The sequence below is a fragment of the Sesamum indicum genome, linkage group LG10 (assembly GCF_026168435.1).
Source record: "Sesamum indicum cultivar Baizhima isolate 11 linkage group LG10, ASM2616843v1, whole genome shotgun sequence".
In the NCBI taxonomy this organism is placed as follows: Eukaryota; Viridiplantae; Streptophyta; class Magnoliopsida; order Lamiales; family Pedaliaceae; genus Sesamum; species Sesamum indicum.
In genome coordinates this window covers 74812-98295 of record NC_142666.1, presented here as the reverse complement: position 1 = coordinate 98295, position 23484 = coordinate 74812, and the positions used below count along the sequence as shown (strand labels likewise).

General features: G+C 37.4%; 1 protein-coding gene and 1 long non-coding RNA gene across 2 annotated transcripts; one reads left to right on the top strand and one right to left on the bottom strand.

Annotated features, from left to right (window-relative positions):
- Window positions 1-8450: 8450 nt before the first annotated feature.
- On the bottom strand, window positions 8451-22010 carry LOC105172988 (brefeldin A-inhibited guanine nucleotide-exchange protein 1). Its single transcript, XM_088885759.1, has 11 exons — window positions 20628-22010; window positions 19720-20037; window positions 17709-18039; window positions 17075-17497; window positions 16081-16370; window positions 15650-15923; window positions 14903-15405; window positions 14481-14802; window positions 12811-13171; window positions 11818-12491; window positions 8451-9210 (listed from the first exon to the last, which is right to left on the bottom strand). The coding sequence occupies exons 1-11, from the start codon at window positions 21647-21649 to the stop codon at window positions 8602-8604; spliced, it is 5127 nt and encodes a 1708-aa protein (XP_088741885.1). The 5' UTR covers window positions 21650-22010; the 3' UTR covers window positions 8451-8601.
- LOC148785156 (uncharacterized) lies at window positions 10291-11375 on the top strand. Its single transcript, XR_016067799.1, has 2 exons — window positions 10291-10560; window positions 11218-11375. It is a non-coding gene; the product is annotated as an uncharacterized LOC148785156 (long non-coding RNA).
- Window positions 22011-23484: the final 1474 nt, after the last annotated feature.

Here is a 23484-nt window from a genome sequence, read left to right as displayed (position 1 = left end):
TCATTTGTTGGTTTGCTCTGTTGCACTAAGACGTGGGCACATCTAATGAAAAATTCAAACCTGTCATTTATTTGATCTTCCAAAATTTTGTCTTGTTATTTCTACTTGTTTTGGCTTCATTTCTTCAATTCGTACTCCATAAACTCCTTTTTAGCTGAAAATACACAGTACCACATAGTTTAGGAGCTATTCAGTGCTGAAAGATAACCAAATCTCTAATATTATGCAATTTAGACACCCATCAAACATCCAAACACTTTATCCTTTACTCGTCCTCTAGCAAAAATTAAGATCAAACAACTCACGAGTTTTTTTTCAATTTCATGATATCGAAAATAAAGATGCCCAAGCAAAGATCTATTGAATATTCAAAAAATGACACACCTCATGATAACATCAACTTAACATGCTTCAAAAAAGTTCTCACACAAAAACTCCTATAAAACGAAAATTCTAAATCTTAAAAATTATTATAATCCATGTGTGAACCAGTTTTTCTCTATAATATTCATTCTATAGAGAGAATTCCAATTTCAACATCAATTTTAGTCTTAGAGATTTTAAGGAATAGTCTTTTTAACAAGATGGATGTGGAATTAGGAGAATTATCCCCTTTCATATCAAGCACATAAAAATCAGTAGGAAAAAATAATTCATGAACTTGCACAAGTACATGCTCTAAAACTCCTAGGAGGTACACAATCGAATAATCCGCAAGTTGAATAACAACTCCGGTTTCTTTCAAGGGACCAACATGCATTTTGAATGCTTGCTCGAGTTTGAGACTCCAAATTCTGAATGCTTGCACGAGTCTCTTGTTGAAATTGTTAATGTTAACAACGAGTGTTTTCATCATATCTTTAAGAAGTGTACCTGACTTGGAGTTGGATTAAGGTGGTGACCAAGTTTGAGGTTGGAAACCTTAGCTAAGGTTGGGGTGACCCCTCCATCCCCAATTGTGCATGTTGGAATAGAGATCATATCTCTTTTGTGATGATCCAAAGAATCCTTATACGGCATTGGCATGCACGATAGATTCTTTTTGGAATGTAGGACAAACATCAATGGCGTGACATGAGGAAGTACATATACATCAAGGTTTAACTTGTTGAGAACTTTTTGCAATGAATAGCTCAAAAAGAGAGTTAAGTTTATCTACACATTCATCAATGGAGCTGTATTTTCCTCATTATCCTTATTTAGTGGGTTGTCATTTCTACAACCAAATTTCGCAAGTTGAATAACCACTTCGGTTTCTTCTAGGGGACCAACATTTAAAGATTCATAAATTGTAAGAGACATAACATTGATGGAAGCATCTAAATCACACATAACTTAGCTATTCCAACCTACCAATTTTGCAAGAGATGGAAAACACACTCGAACTTTTGCTTTTAGTAGGTAGTTTTTTTTTAAGAACAGCAGATATGTTTTCTCTCATACTTACCCTTTCATTACCTTTCAATTTTCATTTGTCGGTGCACAATTCCTTGAGAAACTTTGCATAGTGAGGTATTTGTTTAATTATGAAGAACAAGATAATATTTACCTCTACTTTGTGAAACGTTTCAAGGATTTTCTTCTCCTCTTCCCATTTTTTGGACTTGGCAAATCTCTCTGAGAAGGGAGGGTACGTCACAAACACCTTGGGATGCTCTATGTTGGTTAGGCCGGGTTTTCGAATCGCTTTTGGGACATCTCCAATTCCTACTCTATTTTGCCCTATTGTGCATGCTCACGCTTAGTGCTATTTTCGTCCTTGATGGCCTGCAGATATTTTCCACTGCGCAAGACAATAGCACTAATATTTTATTTGGGATTATCAATGGTTTGGGAACATAACTTACCTTAGGACTCCAACCAACTAAAGAATAACGCCAATTTACTCACTTGGGATGCCAGATTTTGAATGTTTGCTCGAGTTTGGGACTCCAAATTTTGCATACTTGCACGGGTCTCTTGTTGAAATTGTTGAGTGTTAACAATGAGAGTTTTTTAAGAGATGTACCTGATTTAGAGTTGGATTAAGGTGGTGACCAAGTTTGAGTTTGGGAACCGTAGCTAAGGATGGGGTGATCCCTCCATCCCCAATTATGCATGTCAGAATAGGGATTACATCTCCTTTGTGATGGTCCAAATAATCCTTCTACATTGGCATGCACGGTAGATTCTTTTTGGAACGTAGGACAAACATTAGTGGCATGAGCTAAGGAAGTACATATGCATCAAGCTTGACTTGTTGAGAATATTTTGCAATAAATCGCTCGAAAAAGGAGTTAAGTTTATCTACACATTCATTAATGGAAGCCGTATTTTCCTCATTGACCTTCTTTAGTAGGTTTTCATTTCTACAACCAAATTGTTGGATATTGGATGCCGTAGTTGCAATTAGGTTCCTTGCTTCGGTAGTGGTTTTGTCGAACAAAGCACCTCCACTTGTTATATCTATCAAATTTCTATCCACACCCGACAATCCTTCATAGGATTATCGGATCAATAGGTGATCCAGAATTTAGTGATGAGGACAACTCTCCACAAGTTGCTTGAACCTTCCCAATACTCAAAAAGATTTTCTCCAAAAACTTGACGTATCCTACGAATTTCGTTTCGTATAGTTGTGGTTCATAAGGCTGGAAAATAGTTTTGAAGGAATGGTTGTTTTAGCTCGTTCTCCAACTAGTTGTGGATCCCAAAGGTAAAATATAGAGCAAATCCTTTGCTTTGTCACCTAGGGAGAATGAAAAAGCTCGTAATGATTTGTTCTTCTATGATCCCTTGGGGTCTCATGCCGGAACATACTAAATAAAGTTCCTTGAGATGTTTGTGTAGATCTTTACCTACAAGACCACAAAAAGTAGAAAGTAAGTGAATAAGGCCACATTTAAGCTCAAAATGAATGTCTAGAGTTGGATATTCAATGCAAAGAGATTGTTGGTTCAAGTCAAGAGAGGTCATCTCTTTGATCGTCCGTTCTGGATTTCAAGCCATGACTTCATCTTTAGATTCGCTAGAAGAATCCACTAATTCCAGCACTAAATCCCTTTAAGTTTCGAAAAAGGTAGAGGTCTCTTTGGTTCGTTGCTTGGCTTCTTTTCGAAATCTTCGTGCAATCTTCTCGATCACGGGGTCAAATACAAGTTCACTTGCTTGAGAAGATCATGGCATTAAAACCAAGTGACGAGAATAAGTAACTAAAAAAAATATTTTAAAGGCACCAATCCCCGGCAATGGCGCCAAAATTTGATTAGTGACGAATCCACCAAATATATTTTCCTACTAAAAACTTGTGAAAGTAGTGAGTATGGTTGAATCCATAGGATTGAGTTTAAATTAATTTCTTCAAACAAAAAGGGGGGGGGGGGGAATTTTGTTTAAGTCTAAGTCTAACTAGAAGATAGATCCTAAGAGTAGATTTAATATGAGAGGGAAATTTTAGTTAAAAATAGGATCATGCTTGATTCCGTGATTGATTATTGATGCAAAGACGAAAATCATTCATAATAGATAAATTGGTTATGGTCATTAGGACCTAATGACCTCACATTTTCTTACCTTTTCGCTAGACAAAAAGCGTCCATTTACTAATTTTCTAATAAGAAAACAACCCTAAGAATATTCTTAAGATTTAATTTACCAACACCATTAAAAATTAGAGAGGCTCAAATCTAACTAATAAATTCCTATGATAATTTATTTAAATTAGATTGTGCGTTCCCTATAATATAATCGACCACTGTGACATGATAAATTATGTTGTGTTACCACTAGTTATTGAACTAAACAAACAATTACGAATTTGCAAGTTTAATTGGTTAGGCAATATTTTTTACAATGAACAGTGGACCCTCTCATTCATAGATCATATTATTTGTGATTAAAGCACATAAAATAACACAAATATCCATATGAATTAAAGTATAATGCATAAATTAGATCTCACAATATATGTATGTCAAGCATTTGTCGTGTATTTAACAAAAATAAAAGAACTAGCCTAACATGCTAATGAGAACAAATAAAAAAGAGAGAGAATTTTATAACGAAAACGCAGAGAATAAAAGATGAGATGATAGATCCCTATGTCTTGAATTACATCCCTATTATACTAATAACTCTTCTAAAATAGCTAGATACTAAAATGGTAGATTCCTACTAAACCTCTAAGTCCGATTTAATTAAAAATTAAAATCCTAATAGAACTCCTTAAGAAAGGAAGATTCTAAATTTCAAAAATCATTATAATCCATGTGTGAACTAGCTCTTCTCTAGAAAGTTCATCCAACTCTTCTCATTTGCTGGTTTGCTCTACTGCACTTAGACGTGGTCATGTTTAGTGAGAAATTCAAATACGTCATAGTATTTGCTTCTTCAAAATTTATCTTCTTATTTCCACTCGTTTTGTTTTTATTTCTTCAATTCATATTACATAAACCCCTTTTTAGCTGAAAAACAAAATATCACATGGTTTAGGAGCTATTCAAAATCGAAAGATAATAAAAAAAAACTCTAATACAATTATAGCAATTTAGACACTCTTAGCTACCAACATCAAGGTTAATACCTCCTCCTACTAGAGAACCTTCACGGGATGATTAATACCTCCGTTCAAGCCTCAACTTCATCGGCTCCACCATTATCCTTACCTAATGATAATGTCTCTACTACCCAGGTTTTAATGTGAAGAGAACCTAGCAACAGGATATCTCCTCTAGGGGAAGGCTGGAGCACCTACCCTTACAGAAAAGTGCCCCTAGGGGCTAGAGGACCCACATTGATAAGCTTAAACATGATCTCTTAGACCAGCAAATTCATGTATTTTAAGGTCCCATGGGGAAGCAGGAGGGTGCCTTCTTAGAGAAGAAATCCTGGCAGACGAACTCCCCCTCTACTGGAAGGAGTCTAATTTATTAAAGTACGATGGAACCACGGATCTCAATAGCACATGTCCTGCTTCAAAGTGTTGTCCTTCTCTTCCATTTTACCATTGGGGTTAAATGCCTTATGTTTGTAACCACCTTCATATGGTGGCTCAATAGTGGTTCAACCATTTGCCCACGGGATCAATTCGACCAAGAATTTCGCTTTGTCTTTCTGCACCAATTTACCAGCAGTAAACGACATTAAAAGAAAACTATGAGCATTTTTCCCTACAGCAAAAGAAAAAAGAAAAAGGAGAATCACTGAGGGAGTATCTTCAATGTTTCAAACCTAGTTGCCCTAGAGGTCCCTTCTGCTACATTTGATATACTAACTGGTACTTTTTTGCGGGAATTGCAAGATAGGGACTTCTTCAAGTCCTTAGCCAAAAAGCTCCCTCACAATTTCTACAATCTTCTAGCTCGAGCTGAAAAATACATTAACTATTTAACTTTGAGGAGACTAAGAAGTACAATCATAAATTTCTTGGTGAAAAGCACAAGGAACAGGAAGAAGAGGCCACAAACCTCTGGGAATAAGCCTTGCCTCAGAGCAGGCACTTAGGTCCTTCCCGGAGTAGGAGCATATGTTCTACTCTAAGCAGGCACAATAAAGCTCTATCTTCTACACAAGCACAAAAAGCCATGTCTTCCACGCAAACACATAGTCCCTGCTCCGAGTGAACACCTTATCCCCTCTCTAGAAAGGCTCTTAAGTCTTGCTCCAGGTACCTTATCAGAATAAGCTTTGCCCCCGAATAGGCACCATCACAAAATAAGTTATGTCCCCAAGCAAACACTTTCTCAGAATAAGCCTTACCTCTAGGCAGACACCCTATCAGAATAAGCCCTGCCCCAAGTAAACACTCTCTTATAATAAACCATGTTCCTAGACACGTCTCTGTTATTAATATTTTTTGCAGAAAAATAAAGCCCTATACCCTAGTAGGCAAAAAAGACACCCGTTAAACCCTCCTCCATGTAGGTACACAAGCCTAGCTCTATGAAGTAAACTCTTCTCTTTCTAAGCATGCTTATGCTACTTACATTTCCTTGCAAGAATTCGAAATTTAAAAAAAAAAAAAAATGACTCCTCTTTGGGCTAATCTCTTACCTCAAAGACGCCTACTCAATAATTGTCAAAATCTCTATTTGTTAGAGCAGGATGGGAGCTGAATGATGTCCATAAAATTAAGTTGGCCCAAAGAGGCTTAAACGGTTTAAAAAAAAAAAAGAAGAGGAAGGTAAAGCCTATGGTCCCCCCCCCCCCCCCCAGGCTCAGTTTAGACCTAAAATGCCCCCAAGAAGACCAGTTCAGGTAGAGCTCCAGGGAGTCCGATAGGAGATCGCCAGAAAATAAATTTATCAAAAGATGCCTAATCAGCCCAAATCATAGAAGACCCTGATCCAAGAAGGTCTTACAGGACCACAAGGAATTTTAAGGACTTGAAATTCCCCAGCAAAGTCAAAGTCTATTTGACATTGGCGTCCGCAGATGGCTTAAGTGCATCCACGTAGGATTTCTGGAGACACAACTTAGAGAATCAGATAAGGATCAACAGCCCCCTCAAAAACACATGACGCCTCCAGACAAAGTAATATATAAAACCTAAAAGCTTGAACTCCTATTGGGAGAAGGGACCTCCTCAACCCCCCTCCCTGAAAATTCCTAGAAGATGTCTTTATCCACAGCGAATTCCAACTGACTCCCCGAATCTGGGAGTATCCTCTAACTATTCCCTTGAATTCGGGGAAAAATCTTTCAACTGTTGGGGATTGTCTACCCAATCTCAGGGGGATTCAACATTATTAACAATCTTGAGATCATGCTCCTCTAAATTCCTGTTTTTCTCCAAAATCAACTTAGGGTTGCCTGTAAATAGAGAGCCCCTTCCCCTAGCAAGAAAGGACTTGTTTTGATGTTTTCTACACTTTGAGCCTACATACTATAATTTTTACCTTTATGCTACCACTTTAGGTGAGGGTAACATTATAATTTCGTATTGAGAGTTTTGTTTCAATATCAACTTCTCATTTATACACGCAAAACGAGCAATAATACTCCCTTCATCACTCATTTACACTATTTTATATCTTAGCATTTCACCTTATTATTTTGCACCATAATTGGATCAAGCACCAACATCTTTTGCTCGCATCAATATATATTATACGGACAATCTTGTACGAATATTTAGTTGTAGGGGGTAAATACGCATGTGACTTTGAGGGTGTTTGGCTAAGCTATTTTAAAGTATATTATAAGATATTTTAGGAGTTTATAAGATGTTGAATTTTATTTTAAAAATAAACTCTCAAAGTATTTGGATAAAATAAGATATTAAAGCTTACAAGAAGTTTTCACATCTTATAAGATGCTAGGAGTGTTTGGTATAATAAGGTCATTTTATTGATAAACTAATCAAAAAAGACATGATACCAATCAAATAAGTTGTTATTTCTTGACATATTTTGTATTTAAATATTTTTAATATAATTTTATAAATAGTACACATTAGTTTAACTCCAATAAAAATTTAGTAGATTATCTTTTTATACTAAGAAAAAATAACGAATTATTACCTAATTTTTGAATAAAAATAATTTATATGTCCACTTATGGTAGTCGAATATTAACATAGATATATAATTGATATTTTCTTTGCAATGCAATGACTATTTCTTATCGTATGTTTATATAAATTTTGAACATATATTTTTCGATAAATAGAATATCAATTGTAATTTTATTTTTGATCAACTATATTAATTTATTATAAATAAATGAATGCAAGAAAAATTAAACAGCAATAGAAAATCTTTAAAATTCCAGAAAGAGAGAGAGTATGTGTGTAAGAGAGGGAGAGAGAATGAAGATATTTTTGTGTTATGAAATATGAATCTTATAAAGCTTATAAGATATTATAAAAATGGTAGGAAAGTTGAAATTTTAAGGGGCTTATATCTAAATCATCTTATTTTGAAATCTTATATGTCAAACAAAATTTTAGAACTTATAAGCGCTAAAACATCTTATAAAATATTTTAAAAAGCTTATAAACTTAGTCAGACACCCTCTAAATTGAAAGGGGCTAATGTATTTTTAACTTATAAACAGAAGTTTCAATATTTTCTCAATTAAATATCACTTAAAAGAAATAATATTTAGAAAATACAAAGAAATTTATCAACATATATACTAATGTTTCTGTGTTACACATGTATATCTGTATAAAAGAATTGAGTTTGTATCCAGGCTGTTCACTTGCGTACCTGTCTCCCAACTCTACATCGCGGTTTTTTGGCATCATCTTTCGGGGGCGAAGGACATGTGACTACTCTCTCACCGTTGTGTCTTTATGTAAGATGGCAAACCGATGACTGGTTCAATTTCGGGAATAAATGTTGAGGTTAGTTCCTCCATGTCCTCATTCCTCACACGCTCGTTAAAATAGTAACAAAGTTCCTATTGCATTTCCCCGAAAAACTAAAATCTAAAAGATCTTCGCCGAAAATGAAAATCTACAAGAAATGGGTGTGCGAAGACAAAATCTCAAATAAAATGAACTTGCGACATTCCTACATAACGCACTAGGTTGTACCAAAAAGAAAATCAGGACGAGAAGGACATGCCGAATGAGAGTCAAAGGTAACTCGATTCTTTTACTGTACATTGAACAAAACATTACTTCATTACTAGTGGACCTATACATGATTGAAATATGTCGCTTAGAACCCGCTGCACTTCTGGTGAACTATGCTCACTTCGAACAAGATCTACAAACAACGGAAATAACTGCAAAACGCGCCTCCTGAAAATATCTCTTCCTAGACTACCCAAAGTCTGCATCACTGTCAGAACTAATGGAGTACGAGCTGCCAATTCCTCCTTCTTTGCTGAGCCCAACGGAAGAAAACAATGTATTCTAGACTTATGTATGGCTTTCTGTGAGGCATATCCGAGTCCACCGCACTCCAGGTATATCCGCAACACTTTCTCACATACAGACACAAGCTCTGCTTCAACATTCTTGTCCTCAGACGTAGATGGACTATTCATGAGTAAATCATGCAGAAAATTTATGTAGTTCCTGTAAGACTCATTCTCAAAATGAACCAGCGGTGGATCTGAGATCTCCAGGATAGAGCATATTTTCTCTAACTTAAGCAGTAATGTAGTTTGAGAGTTCAATTTATTAGAATGAGATGCAGTCAATGAATAAATTTCAAGAAGGACGGCGACGATGTTTACAGGCAAGGACTGCTGGTACATCTTGTAAAGATCAGTCACCACCTGTGAGCAAGGATATAGACGATCAGTACGAGGGTCCTAGCAATATTAAAAATCAACCCTAACCCACATACATGATAATAATTTAAATTAAAAAAAGAAAAAGGAAAAGAAAAGGTAGAACAACTTCTCAATGGAAAGAAAAGAAAAGGTAGAACAACTTCTCAATGGAAAGAAAAGAAAAGGTAGAACAACTTCTCAACGTACAATAAAATCTTGCAAAAGTCTCCATCATGTTTTGGGCTTCCCAGGGCAAAACATTAATTTTCTAGGCGTCTTATCTTGCAGGCATTCATCCTTAACCTTATTTCTCCAATCAAAATACTTGATAGAGGTAGAAGAATTTGTGTTCTGTCATGGTCAATTGTCTCAAGACATTTAGTTCAAGTTAATTGGCTTGCCACTACAGACCTTTCAGATTCTACACTTAGTTGATCAATGTTGAATCAACGCCGATTTTACGTGAAATTAACTCTCCTACAGAGAGTATGTTAGGCCCTTTATAATCAAGCCACTTTTAGCAGTTGACTGTAATGTATTAATGGCAAATATCAGTAGAAGAAATTACAACAATACCTAAAGACACTAGATGGCCAAGTAGAGAGAGGGATAGATATAGATGGAAAGAGACCAGAGGATCCAAATGTGAATGGTTATTGCTGTTACGGAGCTCACAAGTTGTCTAGTTGCCCGGTTTTAACAAATTGAAACTCTGTTGTGACACTCAGTTGCTGAACTTCCTTTCATCTCCAAACTCCATAAAGAGATTGGTGGTTGGCAATAATTCTTGAAGAAAGCCACATTCATCTATACTATTATAAAAGAAAACCCATTGATCGAACCAAATTTCGTTTGCCCCATTTTAACCTTTCATTCATTTTATTTTTTCAAAAAACAATTGTCTATAAGAGTAATTTTAATATTTTCTAATATCCCCACACTTTTTTTCCCTCACCATCCACTACTCCAAATTTCTCTCAATCTGTTGCTCCACGATTCTTTTCTCTCAGAAACTTTCTCCTCATGAACTCTCTTCTACTCCCCTTTGAATCTGCCATTCACTCTTCCTTCCCATGTTTATATTGTGTGATGAAAAAAAGTTATGTGAACTGCTATACGTTTTTTCTCAAAGTACGAACAAACAAGAAAACAGCCTACTATTCCTCCTCCACCTTCTAAATTTCAAGGAATTGCGGGTAAAGAGGTGAAGCTTTCTGAAGTTGTTAGGTTCCTATCTTCTTTTCTTCTTTTTATTATTTTTTTTGTCTGGAGTAACTTTATTTATTATCTGGAAAAATCTTTGCAGGTCCCAACCAATGCTGATATATACTCCTCCCTAAATCACTTTTTAAGGTTCTTTTGCTTAACTTATTCATACTTCTCATGCTTAGATTGATTATCTGAAGTTGCATGGCTTTCGAGCTATTTGCACAAATTTATTTAATTAATTTAAAATGTGCCAATATTATATATTCATGTTCAATTTGAGAATTGTGCTAGATTTACATACTGGAGATGGCATGGCACGTGTTTTGTTTTTATAGTTGCAAAGAAAATTGAGCATTTACTTAGAAATAAAAATAGTTCAGAAAGTAGGAACTTTACGAGGGGAGATTAGGGGACTTATCACTATTTTCTGGGAAGATGAAAAAGAAATAAGATGTGACAAAGCATAGAGTAAAAGAATTATATTAGCAATCTCCATGAGGAAATCAAAGAATAGAAAAAATAATAAAAAAGATGAATGGGTTTATAAGAAGAGCTTCACCATTTATTTGGGTTTATGCAAGATTTGATTTGGTTGTTTTGACGTATAGCTAAAATGGAAATATAGGATTGTTCTAAAGCAAAAAGGTTTACTTTAGATTGATTGGGGACGTCAATCTTTCAATCTCATATATGTATTCACATTTTGCACAGGTTTTAATATAGTCCGTTCTCTTTTTACTCATTTTTTCTGCCATTCATCTATGAGTAGAAGTACTAAAAATTTCTACTTTTGAAATACAGATTATGGATACTTTTATAATTAGGCTGATCAAGCACCAGCGTACCAAAAAGAAGCAAAGCCGAAGCGGATATGTTTTTATCTTCTATTCTTTTTTTCTTTATTTGGAATTTTAGTGTTTTTACATTGAACAGTTTCTATATGTGATTTTCATATTTTATACTGCAAGTTACGAACTAATTTAAATTCCAATGATTGTGCAATATTAGAAGTCATGATATATTAGTTCAAAAAATGAGTTAGAATTAAGAATTTGAATATGTAAATTGTGTGCACATAAATTAAAATTGTATAATTTTATTTTGTTTATAAATAAAAGATTTTTTATGTTTATTTTTATATTTACAGTTTAAAATAATATGGCCACGGGGACCGCATGCAATGGCTTCTAGTTCATCTTAAGCAAAAAGATTGTGGAAGGTTGTGGTCTTGTTATAACAATCTATGAACACATAAACACAAGTCATATTCCCAGCCAGCAAAATAAAACCACTCTTCTCAACCTAGTTCGCACGTATAACAGCCCCAAGCAGCATTCTCCACAAAACACAAAAACCATGCAAAGGAAAACTGTACGGGAGAGAGAGGGAGAGAGGGGGCACCTGTATGATGAGCAACTGTACAGCTATATGGACTTTCATCCTTGAGACAACATATGCCACAGTTTGCAGGTTGTCATCCTCTGAACCATCATCAGTTACTCCACGGCCAGAAGTAGATTCTGTGTAATCATTGGGGCGAGCAACATGAGGCATCTCAATACCGTCCATAGTTTTCAAAAGCTTTGCAAAACCAGACAAATTGGATCCAGCAGCCTCTTTCAGACAAAGAAAGATATCTAGCCATTCCTCTTCCAAAAGTTTGCCTCTCAAATCAGCAGCCAAGCGCATTAAAGCAGCCACCCCTGCGCTTGAGGGACCTTGACCTGGACTAATTACGAATTCCACTAATATGGATACCACTCCATGCAGTTGGGCCCTTATCAAATCAAAGAAATGGATAAATAAATCAATGAGACATTCTGCTGCAACTACAGAAGTTACAGAGTCCCATAGGCTCCCATCCGGATGCATTGGTCCAGAGTTCAGCGAACCGCTATCCTCCTTACAAGCCTCTTTGCTATCAACTGTGAATATTGGAAAGATCGCAGAATTGAAAACATAGGTCCAAAATGGCTGCGAGAAAAGGTGACCATGGTCCTTCAAAATATTAAAGAGAACTTCTAGAGCACTCTTTCTGATGGCTGATCTAGGATCCCATGTCAATTTTGATAACCCTGAAACAAAATCAAAAATAATGTCCAAAAGCTTAACTGCAGAGGTGGTACTACTGAAATAAACTTGTCCACCACGGGAGGGAGGATGTCATGGGGTGAAGGTTTTGGTGTGGTTAGGCCCCGCTGGTTAAGAGGAAGAAAAAGAATAGGAAAAAAGTGCTTCTGAAACCAAACTTAGGTGAAAATTAAAATTAGGATGTAGAAGTTGTGAAGAAGATACTAATATTTATATCAGGGATAATGCAAGAGTGTGAGAGAAAAAGAGATACTAGTATTGCTGGCTCCACCTCACATTTATGATTCTCAATTAAAGTCATACCTGAGAGCAAAGGAACCCAGAAGTACATATGATCATCCTTGTCTATGTACATTTGACCATCCAAAGCATTGTCCTTCATTACTTGACTGCATGAATCATCACCCTTACTTTTCTCATTGCAAACAAGTCCATCATCTGCAAGTTTCAGAGCGCAGAACCGAAGAAAAGCAATAGCATTGAGGCTGACATCACTGTTGAATTTACTATTTGTGAAGGTGATGAGGCACTTAACGCAATCAGTAAAAGTTAATGCTTCTGTCTCAGTTATGTAGGGAAAATATTCCCGCACTATTTTTTCCATTGTTTGAAAGGCTAGCAAGACTATGCTCTTTCTTTCATCAGCTGCAGCTGCTGTAAAAACCTGCAAACACAGAACACTATACTTGAAAGGAAAATTTGCAAGGACCAACTAAGACTTTACAAGAACGCCCTAAAACCTTGATCACAAAGCAAGTTCTGATATTAAAGGAAGAATAGAGTTAGATACTTTGTCAGTGAGATATCACTATAACCCAACCTTCTTATGCAACCATGAGCTATATCACACAAAAGATAATTTCAAGATACAGCCACACTGGCAGCTGACAAGTGCCTGAAACAAAGAACCTCCACAGCAGTTCCAGATCTGAGGTATCTGAAGAATCAAATAGACCAAGAACCTAGTGCAGAAAACACTGATTCCTAAGGCAATTGCCAGTGTGAAAGACCAATGGATTTCCAACATATATGCCTGATGCATCCAAACTTCCATCATACCAATGTCATAGACTCACCATCTGCCACTATATATGAGAAACTCCCATATAGCAACAATCAAAATACATTGTTTCTGAAGAAGAAACATTTCCAGAAATCCCACCCGACAACCAACAGAACCAGAGAGAATACCAGGCACAATGAGAGAAGCAGGCACCATATTCAAAAGTTCTCTTGTTAAACATGGTAGATAAGATGGATGTTTCTTGGTCCCAGGTGGGTTGTGTCCGTGGTGTGAGTTCACACACTTGGGTGTCATGCAACCGGCTTTTAGAGATCCTAATTGGCCTAGCTTCTTTCCTGCATTAATAACCATAGCTTTGTTGAGGGAGGTCCAGGATGTGATGAAGCCAATTATGGAACGTATGGTGATGGTTGTCTTGCGTCTTCATCACCAAGGATTAATATGTTCCTAGGGTTGGATTCTATACCAAATAATTTAACTTCAACTGATGCAGATAGCCCTCTTGCATATACATTTGTGGGAATTAAGGACATTATGGTATTTTGCAGTTTTGGTTGAGCGTGGTAGTTCAAAATACAAGATCGACGACTTCCATACACTAACAGACTTCACTTGGAAAAAAGAATAATGCATACTAAAGTATTCGGGACCATGACCACATGTTCTAACAAGAGACTGTAGCACTTAAAAGGGAGTACCTAGTGAGTAGTCGTTGTACTGAAAAATTGATTATTCAGTTAAGCATTTAACACAAGTAATCCACTGAGTTGAGATATTAATTTCTATTGAAAAGAGAAGTTGAATTTTTCATATGTGGGCCAAATAATGATATCTTTATTTGATATAATACAGCTAGACTCTCTTCATAAGCTAATCACAAGGAGGCAAAAACCTGAGCGGATTGTGTAACAGGCAAGCTACCTAGAACGCATTTAAAAGGAAAAATTACCATGAAAACACTCTTCCATCCAGATTTAACATTATTGACCCGGCTGAGGACCATTTGCGAGATGCATCGAACTATTAACTCTCTGATCTCCGGGGAACAGCTTTTATGCATCACAACCACAAATGGTCTCAAAAATTCATTTTGGAAATTATAGTTTGCCAATTCTTCTCTCTCTAGGAATTTCATAGCAAGCTGCCGCAATGAGTCCATAACAAAGATTGCAACAGATAGATTTTCTGACAAACCAACTGCCACGAAAAATTCTGACAGGACACTCCATATTCTGGACCACACTAGTCTTATGCGATTCATATTGTAGTGCCTGCAAAACAGAAGCATCAAGTGGTTTTGCCCCCATCTCAATCTCTAGCGGACGTTAGTAAGAATTAGAGCATTACTTGAAATTTAGGAAAGAATCTTACGCAACTTCCACGATTTTTGTGAGGCTAAACACACGTGGATCAGTTGGAGACTGCAATTCTGACATTGAGACTTTGCAGAGTGCCTTTACAAAAGCCACTATTGCCTCACTGTTTAACCTTTGGCTATGAGCAAAGATGTGGTTTAATTCAAAATTCCCAATTTGATCTAGTAAATGCAAGTTTGAAATGAAGTTGTTGATCTGCTCTGGAGTAACAAGACCAGGCGAGTTGACTCCAATAGAAGTGCTATCATAAGAGCTCCCCCGAACAACTGCCATTACAGCTGGATTCTGGAGTGTTCCTTTTTTCTTTAAAGCTGGATAACTAGCGTTTCTTAATGTTATCTCTTCGGATTCAGAGATAGGTGCATTAAGAAAAGATGCATCAGAAGGTGCTCCCTCCCCCAAGAGCTGCAGATGTTCGAATCGGGATAAGCATGTCAAAATATGTTCCCATGCTTCCTGAAGGTAATTTCCATCTTCAATAGCAATTGATATGATAGCCTACCAAGACAACAGAGTTTTCCCAGTCATTTCCACAGAACGGGAAAGCTTCATTTATTGTGCCATACAAGCAGAGTATTAACTACTCAAAAGTTCTTTAACATACATGGGAAGACAATTATTACTGACATAGTTATATCTCATGGTGGTGTCATTTCAGCAGTAGGTAAGGACACGTATATGCATGTGCTTGCATGAGCATTTTGCTCATTAAGAAAGACCAGAAAGGTGAACCTGATAGTACCTTGACAGCATCTACATTTTTTTGCTTCATATCTGCAGCACAATGGAGGTAAGTAAACTTAGCCATAGTGGTAACAAAAGCATCTCTCTGGGTCTGCATACCCATCATCGCGGTAACATGCACAGCATGCCGAAATCCCTGCAAGCACTGAGCAGTAGCTTCCTTGTCATCACTCTGGTCCAAAGTTACACTAAATGCAGCAATCATTGGGCCCCAGCAAACTTCCATCATGAACCTTAATATTGTAGGATCTGCTACAGCATAATAAACAACCCTGCAGTGTGAAAAGAAAGAGGTTTGAAAACAACCGCTTTCCACTGAAGACATCCATGTAGGCATTTGTAATCCAGGTAAAAGGCACTAGTAGGAAGAAGCATTAAAATACAGCAACAACATAGAAACCAAGTTAAGCTATGGAAGCTTTATCTTACTCTGATTTTGAAGATTTTGCTTTAAACTCCTCTTGGATATGCCTTATTAGATTGCTGTTTGCACCCAATGGCTTTTCCTCTGTCTGTTTCCATACCAGATTGAGTATGCCATCAAAGCCCAGTAGTTTATTCAGGCTGTTTCCTTGTTTGCTTTGGGGAGCAGACAACTCAGCATTCATTTTAATCTCATTTTTTACAATTTGATCGTAAAGTGCACCCAAATAATCTTCAGGTAGATCCTTGCCATCATCGATCCCTCGGTTATTCCGGATGAAATCAGCCTTGGTCATCTTAGAGTCAAATCCAATCTCAATATCAGTCAGAAAGGAGCCAGTACTCAATGCAACCAAATGAGGTAATATCTATGAATTAAGGAAACACAACAAGCCAAAACAGATGAACAATTTTAAGTTTCATCTTTCCCCAACTTCCTTAGAGATCAATAAAGAAATTTGAAGGTATCATATCCAACCTACGGTACTTGGCTTTGGATTCATAAGAGCTCAAGATTTGGATACATGAACAATTCAAGACATAACCTGCTTTTTATATTAAGGTAGAAGAGTACCAAATATAACTAGAGTTTTCAAATTGCGTACACAGGAAACTTATCATTAGATAACTACAGCAAATGTTAATGAAACACAAAATGGATTGTGGAAGAAAGTGGTGAAGAAACAATAGAAGTTTATATAAAATCTTCAAAAGTTATCAAATTTAGGCCCATGAAACTGATTATGAAGCTATTTTCTATCAAGAAAGCTACCTGTGTTAGGATCATGACTTTCTACACTAACCAATATTAGAAATATTTCATCAACAAATTATTTCTGAAACCAGTAGCATGGTTGTAATTATTGCAATATACTTTTTCCCTTCCAAATACGGGGGAAAAGAGAGATAGAGAAAGTAGATGTTTAAGGAAAAACTGACTGAATAAAGGAGAAGAAACGAAAGTTTCAGTTAGAGAAAGGTAAAGTATCCGGAAATGCACCTTATCCTTCACCATACTATTATGAGCATCCGTGTTGAGCATGATCACTGAGTAAGCGAGGACATAAGCTGTATCTGCGCTGGTGAATGAGTTTGGGTTGCATTTACAAAAGCGTTCCGCAAACTTTTCCATGATGCGGTCAATCTTTTGTGCTTCTCCAGGTAACCTAAATCCTCTTAAAAAGAATCTGATTGCTTCACCAAAGCCCATTTTCTCAAAGTTGAAGGAATCTACATATGCATGCATAACTTTCATAGGGAATTCCTCTCTTTCACCGAAATAATCGCCAATCATACTTTCATTCAGGCCCCGAGTACTTTTGAGAAAAGAAGCCACTTCTTCGGGAGAGCTTCCAACTTTTTTGGTGCTTATTAAGAAGTCAATTCCCTTGGAAGGTTTTCTATTGAACAGCGCAACACCTTTCTGCATTTGTTCCGGTCGAGATAATCACTATAGCATACTAGATTTTTCTAAATTTTTTACCAAAATAACAGACTAAAATTACAGCATTAGGCACTTTTAGACATAATTAAGTTCTCATCACACTCATTTGCCAAGCAGCAAAAGTTCATACCAGCAAAAAGATTCTTTAGGATATAGATAAATTCAGTTGAAGTACAATTTAAAAGCGAACCTGAATTTCTAATTTATAAGCTCTACGCTGTTCCAATGACGCAGCATTAGAGAATTCTGAGTTTGCTTCTGAATGCAGCTCGTAATCAGCAATATTTGCATCATCAATTGGGTAAGTAGGAGTCTCAGTCAACTTTTCATTATCAGAGAACCTAGGTGGATTAAGTTCCCCAACTTTCAGCTGCAGGTCCATCCATGATCCCATTGATTTGATAATTCTAACCAGACACTTCACCGATTCATAACGAAATGTCATATCTTGGGCAGGAGACAAAGAGGCAATGGAACCAGGTGGTGGACCTAGGGCAGTTCTCAGAAGGCCATTGACAGTCCTGCAAGTATCTGAAGGGGTTAAAGAGGTTTTAATACAATAAATAGAACAATGCAAGAAGGCAGTTGACAGTCCTGTAAATATCTGAAGGAAATAAAGGAGATCTAATACAATTTATAAACAAAACAATTAGGGGGAAAACCAGCTCAATGAGAAAGGTAATTGGTTAAGTTGCATGTGAGAAAGTGCAAGAGCAGTGAGATCAAAAGAGTATGTGGCCAAGAGTCATATGTGTTGATACATCTTGCAAACACAAAGAAAAATTAAGGGCAATTTGGATACTGAAATTCCTCTTGGCATAAAATGAGGATTTCACGGTTATTACTGAGAGCACCTATTGATTACGCAAGGCTGCACCAGCAGCTTTTTTATACTATTTACATCCATATTAGACATCAAAATACCAATTTCATGATATGGAAACAGGGAAAGGACTCAGCACCAATAATGAACTCAACCAAACACTTTTCTATAAATAACTTCAAAGAATGCTGAAGTATGTTTTCTCCTTATAATTCCAACAGCAGCATGAGAAGGCAGGACCACCAGATGAAAACTAAAATCACAACTTACAGAAATCATACTTTGGACTTAGTAATTTAGTCACAAGAAGGCTCTAACTTCAACAAATGAAAGAGACAGAGTGGCTATTAAATGGAGAACCGAAAATTATTTGTGCTTGGAGAATAAAAGTTAAGGTCTCAGTCCTTCCAATACTCGAGAAAAAAAGATTAAAATAATGATGCACTTGAGCTCTAATTTGTCTCCATGTTGACCCTCCTTATATACAATGGTTATAGCTTTATCCTCCTAAATTAAGAACAGGCAAAAAAATTGGGGCAAGTATGAAGTGTAGGTGATGCAAGTTGTATATTTTTGGTGGCATTTCTTCATGGAGAAGGTTTCTTTCTTGATGTTCGAGGCATTTCATTTAAGACGGTACAAGTCCTCGATCCTATATTATGTCACATAGTGTCACTGGGCGTTTTCAAACAAAGTTCTAAATTTTCTGAACTTGTAGCAAAACCATTTCCGTATATGAAGTCTGATACCTTATTCTGGTATTCCAGACTACGAAAGGTCAACTAGTTTCAAAACTTTCAATACTCGGGTGATGGATTGCTATGAGAATTAAGAAACATGAAGTAAAAGAATGGGATTCTCCGTTGCAGGTTTTCTTCTCTGATTCTAGATAACACAAATCTACAAACTTGGGTAAAATTTCCTTTTTTCCCCGTAAACTTCCTAATGCAAACTCTCAGGTCCTAAGTGAATTCATTTCACCACTACATTTTATGTAAATATACAGAACCGCAAGAAAGATTGTACAGCCTCTTAATTAAATTGAATGCTTCATGGTTACAATGAATATACATCAGTTGTAAGAAATGAGTAACAAAGTAGAGGTCATCATATAAAATAATATGAAATACCGGCTAGAACTACACGTATAATTCTTTAATGGTTAAAGATTTTTTTGGGTGATATTCATATTTACTAGTTACTACCAAAGGTAGCCGCCAGCATAACAGAACAAGCAGCTGGAATAACAGTGCGGCTTCAGCAGAAGAACTATACTGATAGTGAAGATATCTAAGTATTGGCAGTTGATCGTAGCAAATACATTCAGACGAAAAACAACAAAAGAAAGAACAAATGCTAAAAACTTAGTCCTCTGTACCTTTCAAATATATTTGGAGCCTCCACATCACAGTCATAGTTGACAAAAGTATCAATTATAATCTGTGAGTCCTGAGAGATCTTCTCCAGTAAACTCAAAACAGTCATCTTCTGCAAGAAACTAGGTTGAAGCACATTCTCTAGTACACGAAGAATCAGCATGGGGAAAAAAACTCCAATCTCTGATTTCAAACTGGACCTATATTTTGAGAGTAAGTTCCATAGTATTGCACAAAGAAGCTGAAAAACAGTCATAACAGATAGCCCACTGTTCTTCAACAATGACAAGCATAGGTATTGCTTGACTGCACTAAGAAACCTGGTAAGAGAATAACACATTAGATATTCAGAGGAAACATCATACTCCTCATTAAAAAGCGTATGAAAATAATCAAGCCAAGACATTATCTAAGCATGGATGCCTTTTCTTCAGTTCGTTCTTCCATACCAAACTATATGAAGAGTTTATCAGTTCAGAAAAGTTCAAGATAATGCAGGCAACTTATGGCCATCAGGATATCTGAATCATCATAGTCATCACTTGAACATAAAAGCCCAAAAATGACATATTGGTTGGCTGGCTGTAGCTCCTGCTTTACCCTAATAATTATAACATAACTTTGCATCTATATTACAATACATTATAATCTAGATACATGTTGTTTTACATCATGATCCCTTAAACTATTCAGTGGAGATTTTATACTCTTTATAGGTGCATTGATCTTATAATAATCTAAGTTTTTTTGTAGCAGTTCCAGTTCTCCCTATTTGGTTGAGTCTGGTTTCCCTTACCTAAATGTTCAAATCTTTTACTTCATTAAATCCTCAACAAATATGTCTTCTACTCGCTGATTCAACAGGGAATAATAGCAAGTGCACTAGAACTGTTGCTAAGTCAGTACTTGCCTCTCATTGGTACGCCAGATTGGACCTGCATTGCCCATGATGACGTTCAAAAGCTCCAAGGACAGAATTTTTCCCCTCAAAAGGATCTGATCATCAGGATCCTCCTGTGACGAAAATTTCATAGATAATTTGCACAAATTCTTGTAGAGCATAAAACCATCCTCCCTAATCTGACTGTACCCGCTCAAATCAGCAGCCTCATCAACAGACTTGCCATGTCCTTCATCAGCTTTTTCTTCCGGAAAATTGCGACCATTTTGCAGATCCAAGGACAAATTGACATCAGGAGGGCTATCCTTGGACTCCACAATTTCATTTATGAAGTTCTGAGCGAAATGGATGGAACTTCCTTCATTAAGATTCCTATCAGCGAACTCCAGTAATTCAGATACAGACACATTCTTGAAGTTAACAAGCATGGAATTTTCCTCGACCCTGGTGAACACAATAATCATCATCTGGGCAAGAACAGACTTAGCACAGATTTGAACGGTACCACTGTGGCCACCCAGGTATATATTGTAGCAGGACTTCACGATATAGACAAGGCAATCACCACTGATGTAGATGCAAGGGGATCGCACAGCAGAGAGTAGGACCTTGAGCACGGCAAGCTCAATTGCGTCGTCTCCAAAGGCAGCACATTTGCAGACCGAGTCAATAAGGCGGAAAATGATCGAGGAGTTGTCTTTGATTTCGCAGCCGCGGATGAGACTCAACGAAAAGAGTCGGAATGCACAATCGAGGGCAGGCTCGAGAACCTTGGGGGAGCCCGACTCAACCGCCATGATTAGGGGCTGAAGGAGGAGCTCACCGTCGGAAGAAGACAAGCCGTAGAGTGGGAAGCAGGAAGTGGGATCCGAAGCATCAACTAAAGATTCGAACTTGTCGAGCGCAGATTTACAGGCGGAAACGAGGTGGGAGTGTTTCCTCCAGGCTACATTCTTGATGATCTTGTCCAATGAAGGACCCAGAACCCACCCGCAGCGGGACGCCCCACCTAGGGTTTGCGACACAGACATAATCTATCTGCTGCCCACCTCCCCAAACACCTAGATTCAGCGCTGGGTGGCTCAGCGGCCTGGATTAATTAGCCATTACTACGTGCAGGGATGAAGAAGCCAAAAGATAGCAAAGTTTCAAATGGAAAACGGATAGATAAAGCATCGGCGTCCGAATGTAGGTACGTGAAAGGACAGTGCCGACCGACACAGGCGATAATCAGGGAGCCCGCCCCCTTTGTTCTAACTTGTAAGTAATTCCATTGCTCCCTCACTTAAAATCGGATCGGGCGTTTCCCTTGAGCCTTTGGGGTGATTTGTTTTTAAATTTCTGTAACAACTTTTATTTTGGTCCAGCCAAATCTGTTTTTCGTAATCTTCACTTCTAGAATATTATTATCTCCTTATTAGTCTTTCACCCAAATATGTGACCACTTGCGTGCCGCTCCCCCTTAACCTAAGCCTTTAGCCTTCATGCTTCGAGCTCATTGCTAGGCTACCAACACCGACAAGGGTTGGAGCTATCGCTACTGCCAGCAGCCAGTTCTTCCACTTCACATTGGTTGGTTTTCACCATAGTCACCATCCATTTTAGCCTTCATGCTTTGAGCTCATTGCTATGCTACCAACATCGACAAGGGTTGGAGCTATTGCTACTACCAGCAGCCAGTTCTTCCACTTCAGATTGGTTGCTTTTTCACCATAGTCACCGTCCATTTTTCACGATACAAACTACCCGCCAACATCACATTCACAATTGCCAAGTTTCTATACTTGGTATTGTAAAACTATATCAAATGACGAAAATTTTAATCTTATCATTGTATGATTGTTAAGGATAAGAATTATATATAAAATTGTCATTATATATGTTGAATATCACATCAAGAATGATATACATTAGTAAAAAAATATATAAAATTATAAGGGCAAAAGAGTAATTGGATATATAGGAGGCACACCATAAGTACATAAAACCTATCACACCATATAATTTTCAACACCCCTATAAATACTAATTTTTTAATCCAAGGTCACTATTCATTGACAAGACCCCTCATTCTTGAGAAGAACATATTTTGCGGAAATTATATTTCACTTGGTGTAAAATTCCGTCATGGTAAAATCCCGACTTATTCCCTAGCAAAAAAACCTCGACCACATCATTGGCGCCGTCTGTGGGAAAAAATTTCACCTCGACGTTGAGCATGCACACCAGGTCCCGAGCCCGTGACGTACACGATCTAGACGCAATACGAGAAGCCCAAGCGAGCGGAATGGAACAGAACCCCCCTGGCGAACAGTCAGTTCCTCAGGAGGTAACCCCCCTAACACACCAGCAAACACCCCTCAATGGGGGACTCCCCTCGTCTCACGAGGCGCCTATCACACAGCGCGTCGTGTGGCTAGTAGTCCGCTGACTACGTCCGCCAATACCTCCGCTCGGCACAAATGCAGCGTGCCGAATATATCAGAGTCGGGAGGAACAAATCACAAAACAGTAAATTGCGCACGCGGATTCAGAAAACCAAATTGCATTGAACTGAAAATGCGTATACAATGATCAACGATGCTAGAGCAAGGGGTTCGCCTTGAGGGGGACTCCAACACGTCACTAAACCAAGCTTCTTGAACTCATTCCCCCCTATAATAGGCTTAAAAAAATAAATCCTATCGCCTACACTAGACACTAGGAAAGCTGAAATTTGCAACTCAAGAGGCGTAACGTCCCCTTGAGGAATCTAAACAACATAAAGCAAATAACAAAGCAGTAACAAAGCAATAAAAGGCCTACACCTAAGACTCTAACACAGTTGGGTGTCCGTCGTCTGTCGATGAAGGCTGAGTGGTCGGCC

Excerpts from the sequence above, each read along its gene's own strand:
- LOC105172988 (XM_088885759.1), bottom strand. The coding sequence starts at position 21,649 with ATGTCTGTGTCGCAAACCCTAGGTGGGGCGTCCCGCTGCGGGTGGGTT. Across the intron at positions 16,371-17,074 it reads ATAGTATGGTGAAGGATAAG|ATGACCAAGGCTGATTTCAT; the intron begins GTGCATTTCCGG and ends TTTGACTCTAAG. Across the intron at positions 9,211-11,817 it reads TACAGTTGCTCATCATACAG|GTGGTGACTGATCTTTACAA; the intron begins GTGCCCCCTCTC and ends CCTTGCTCACAG.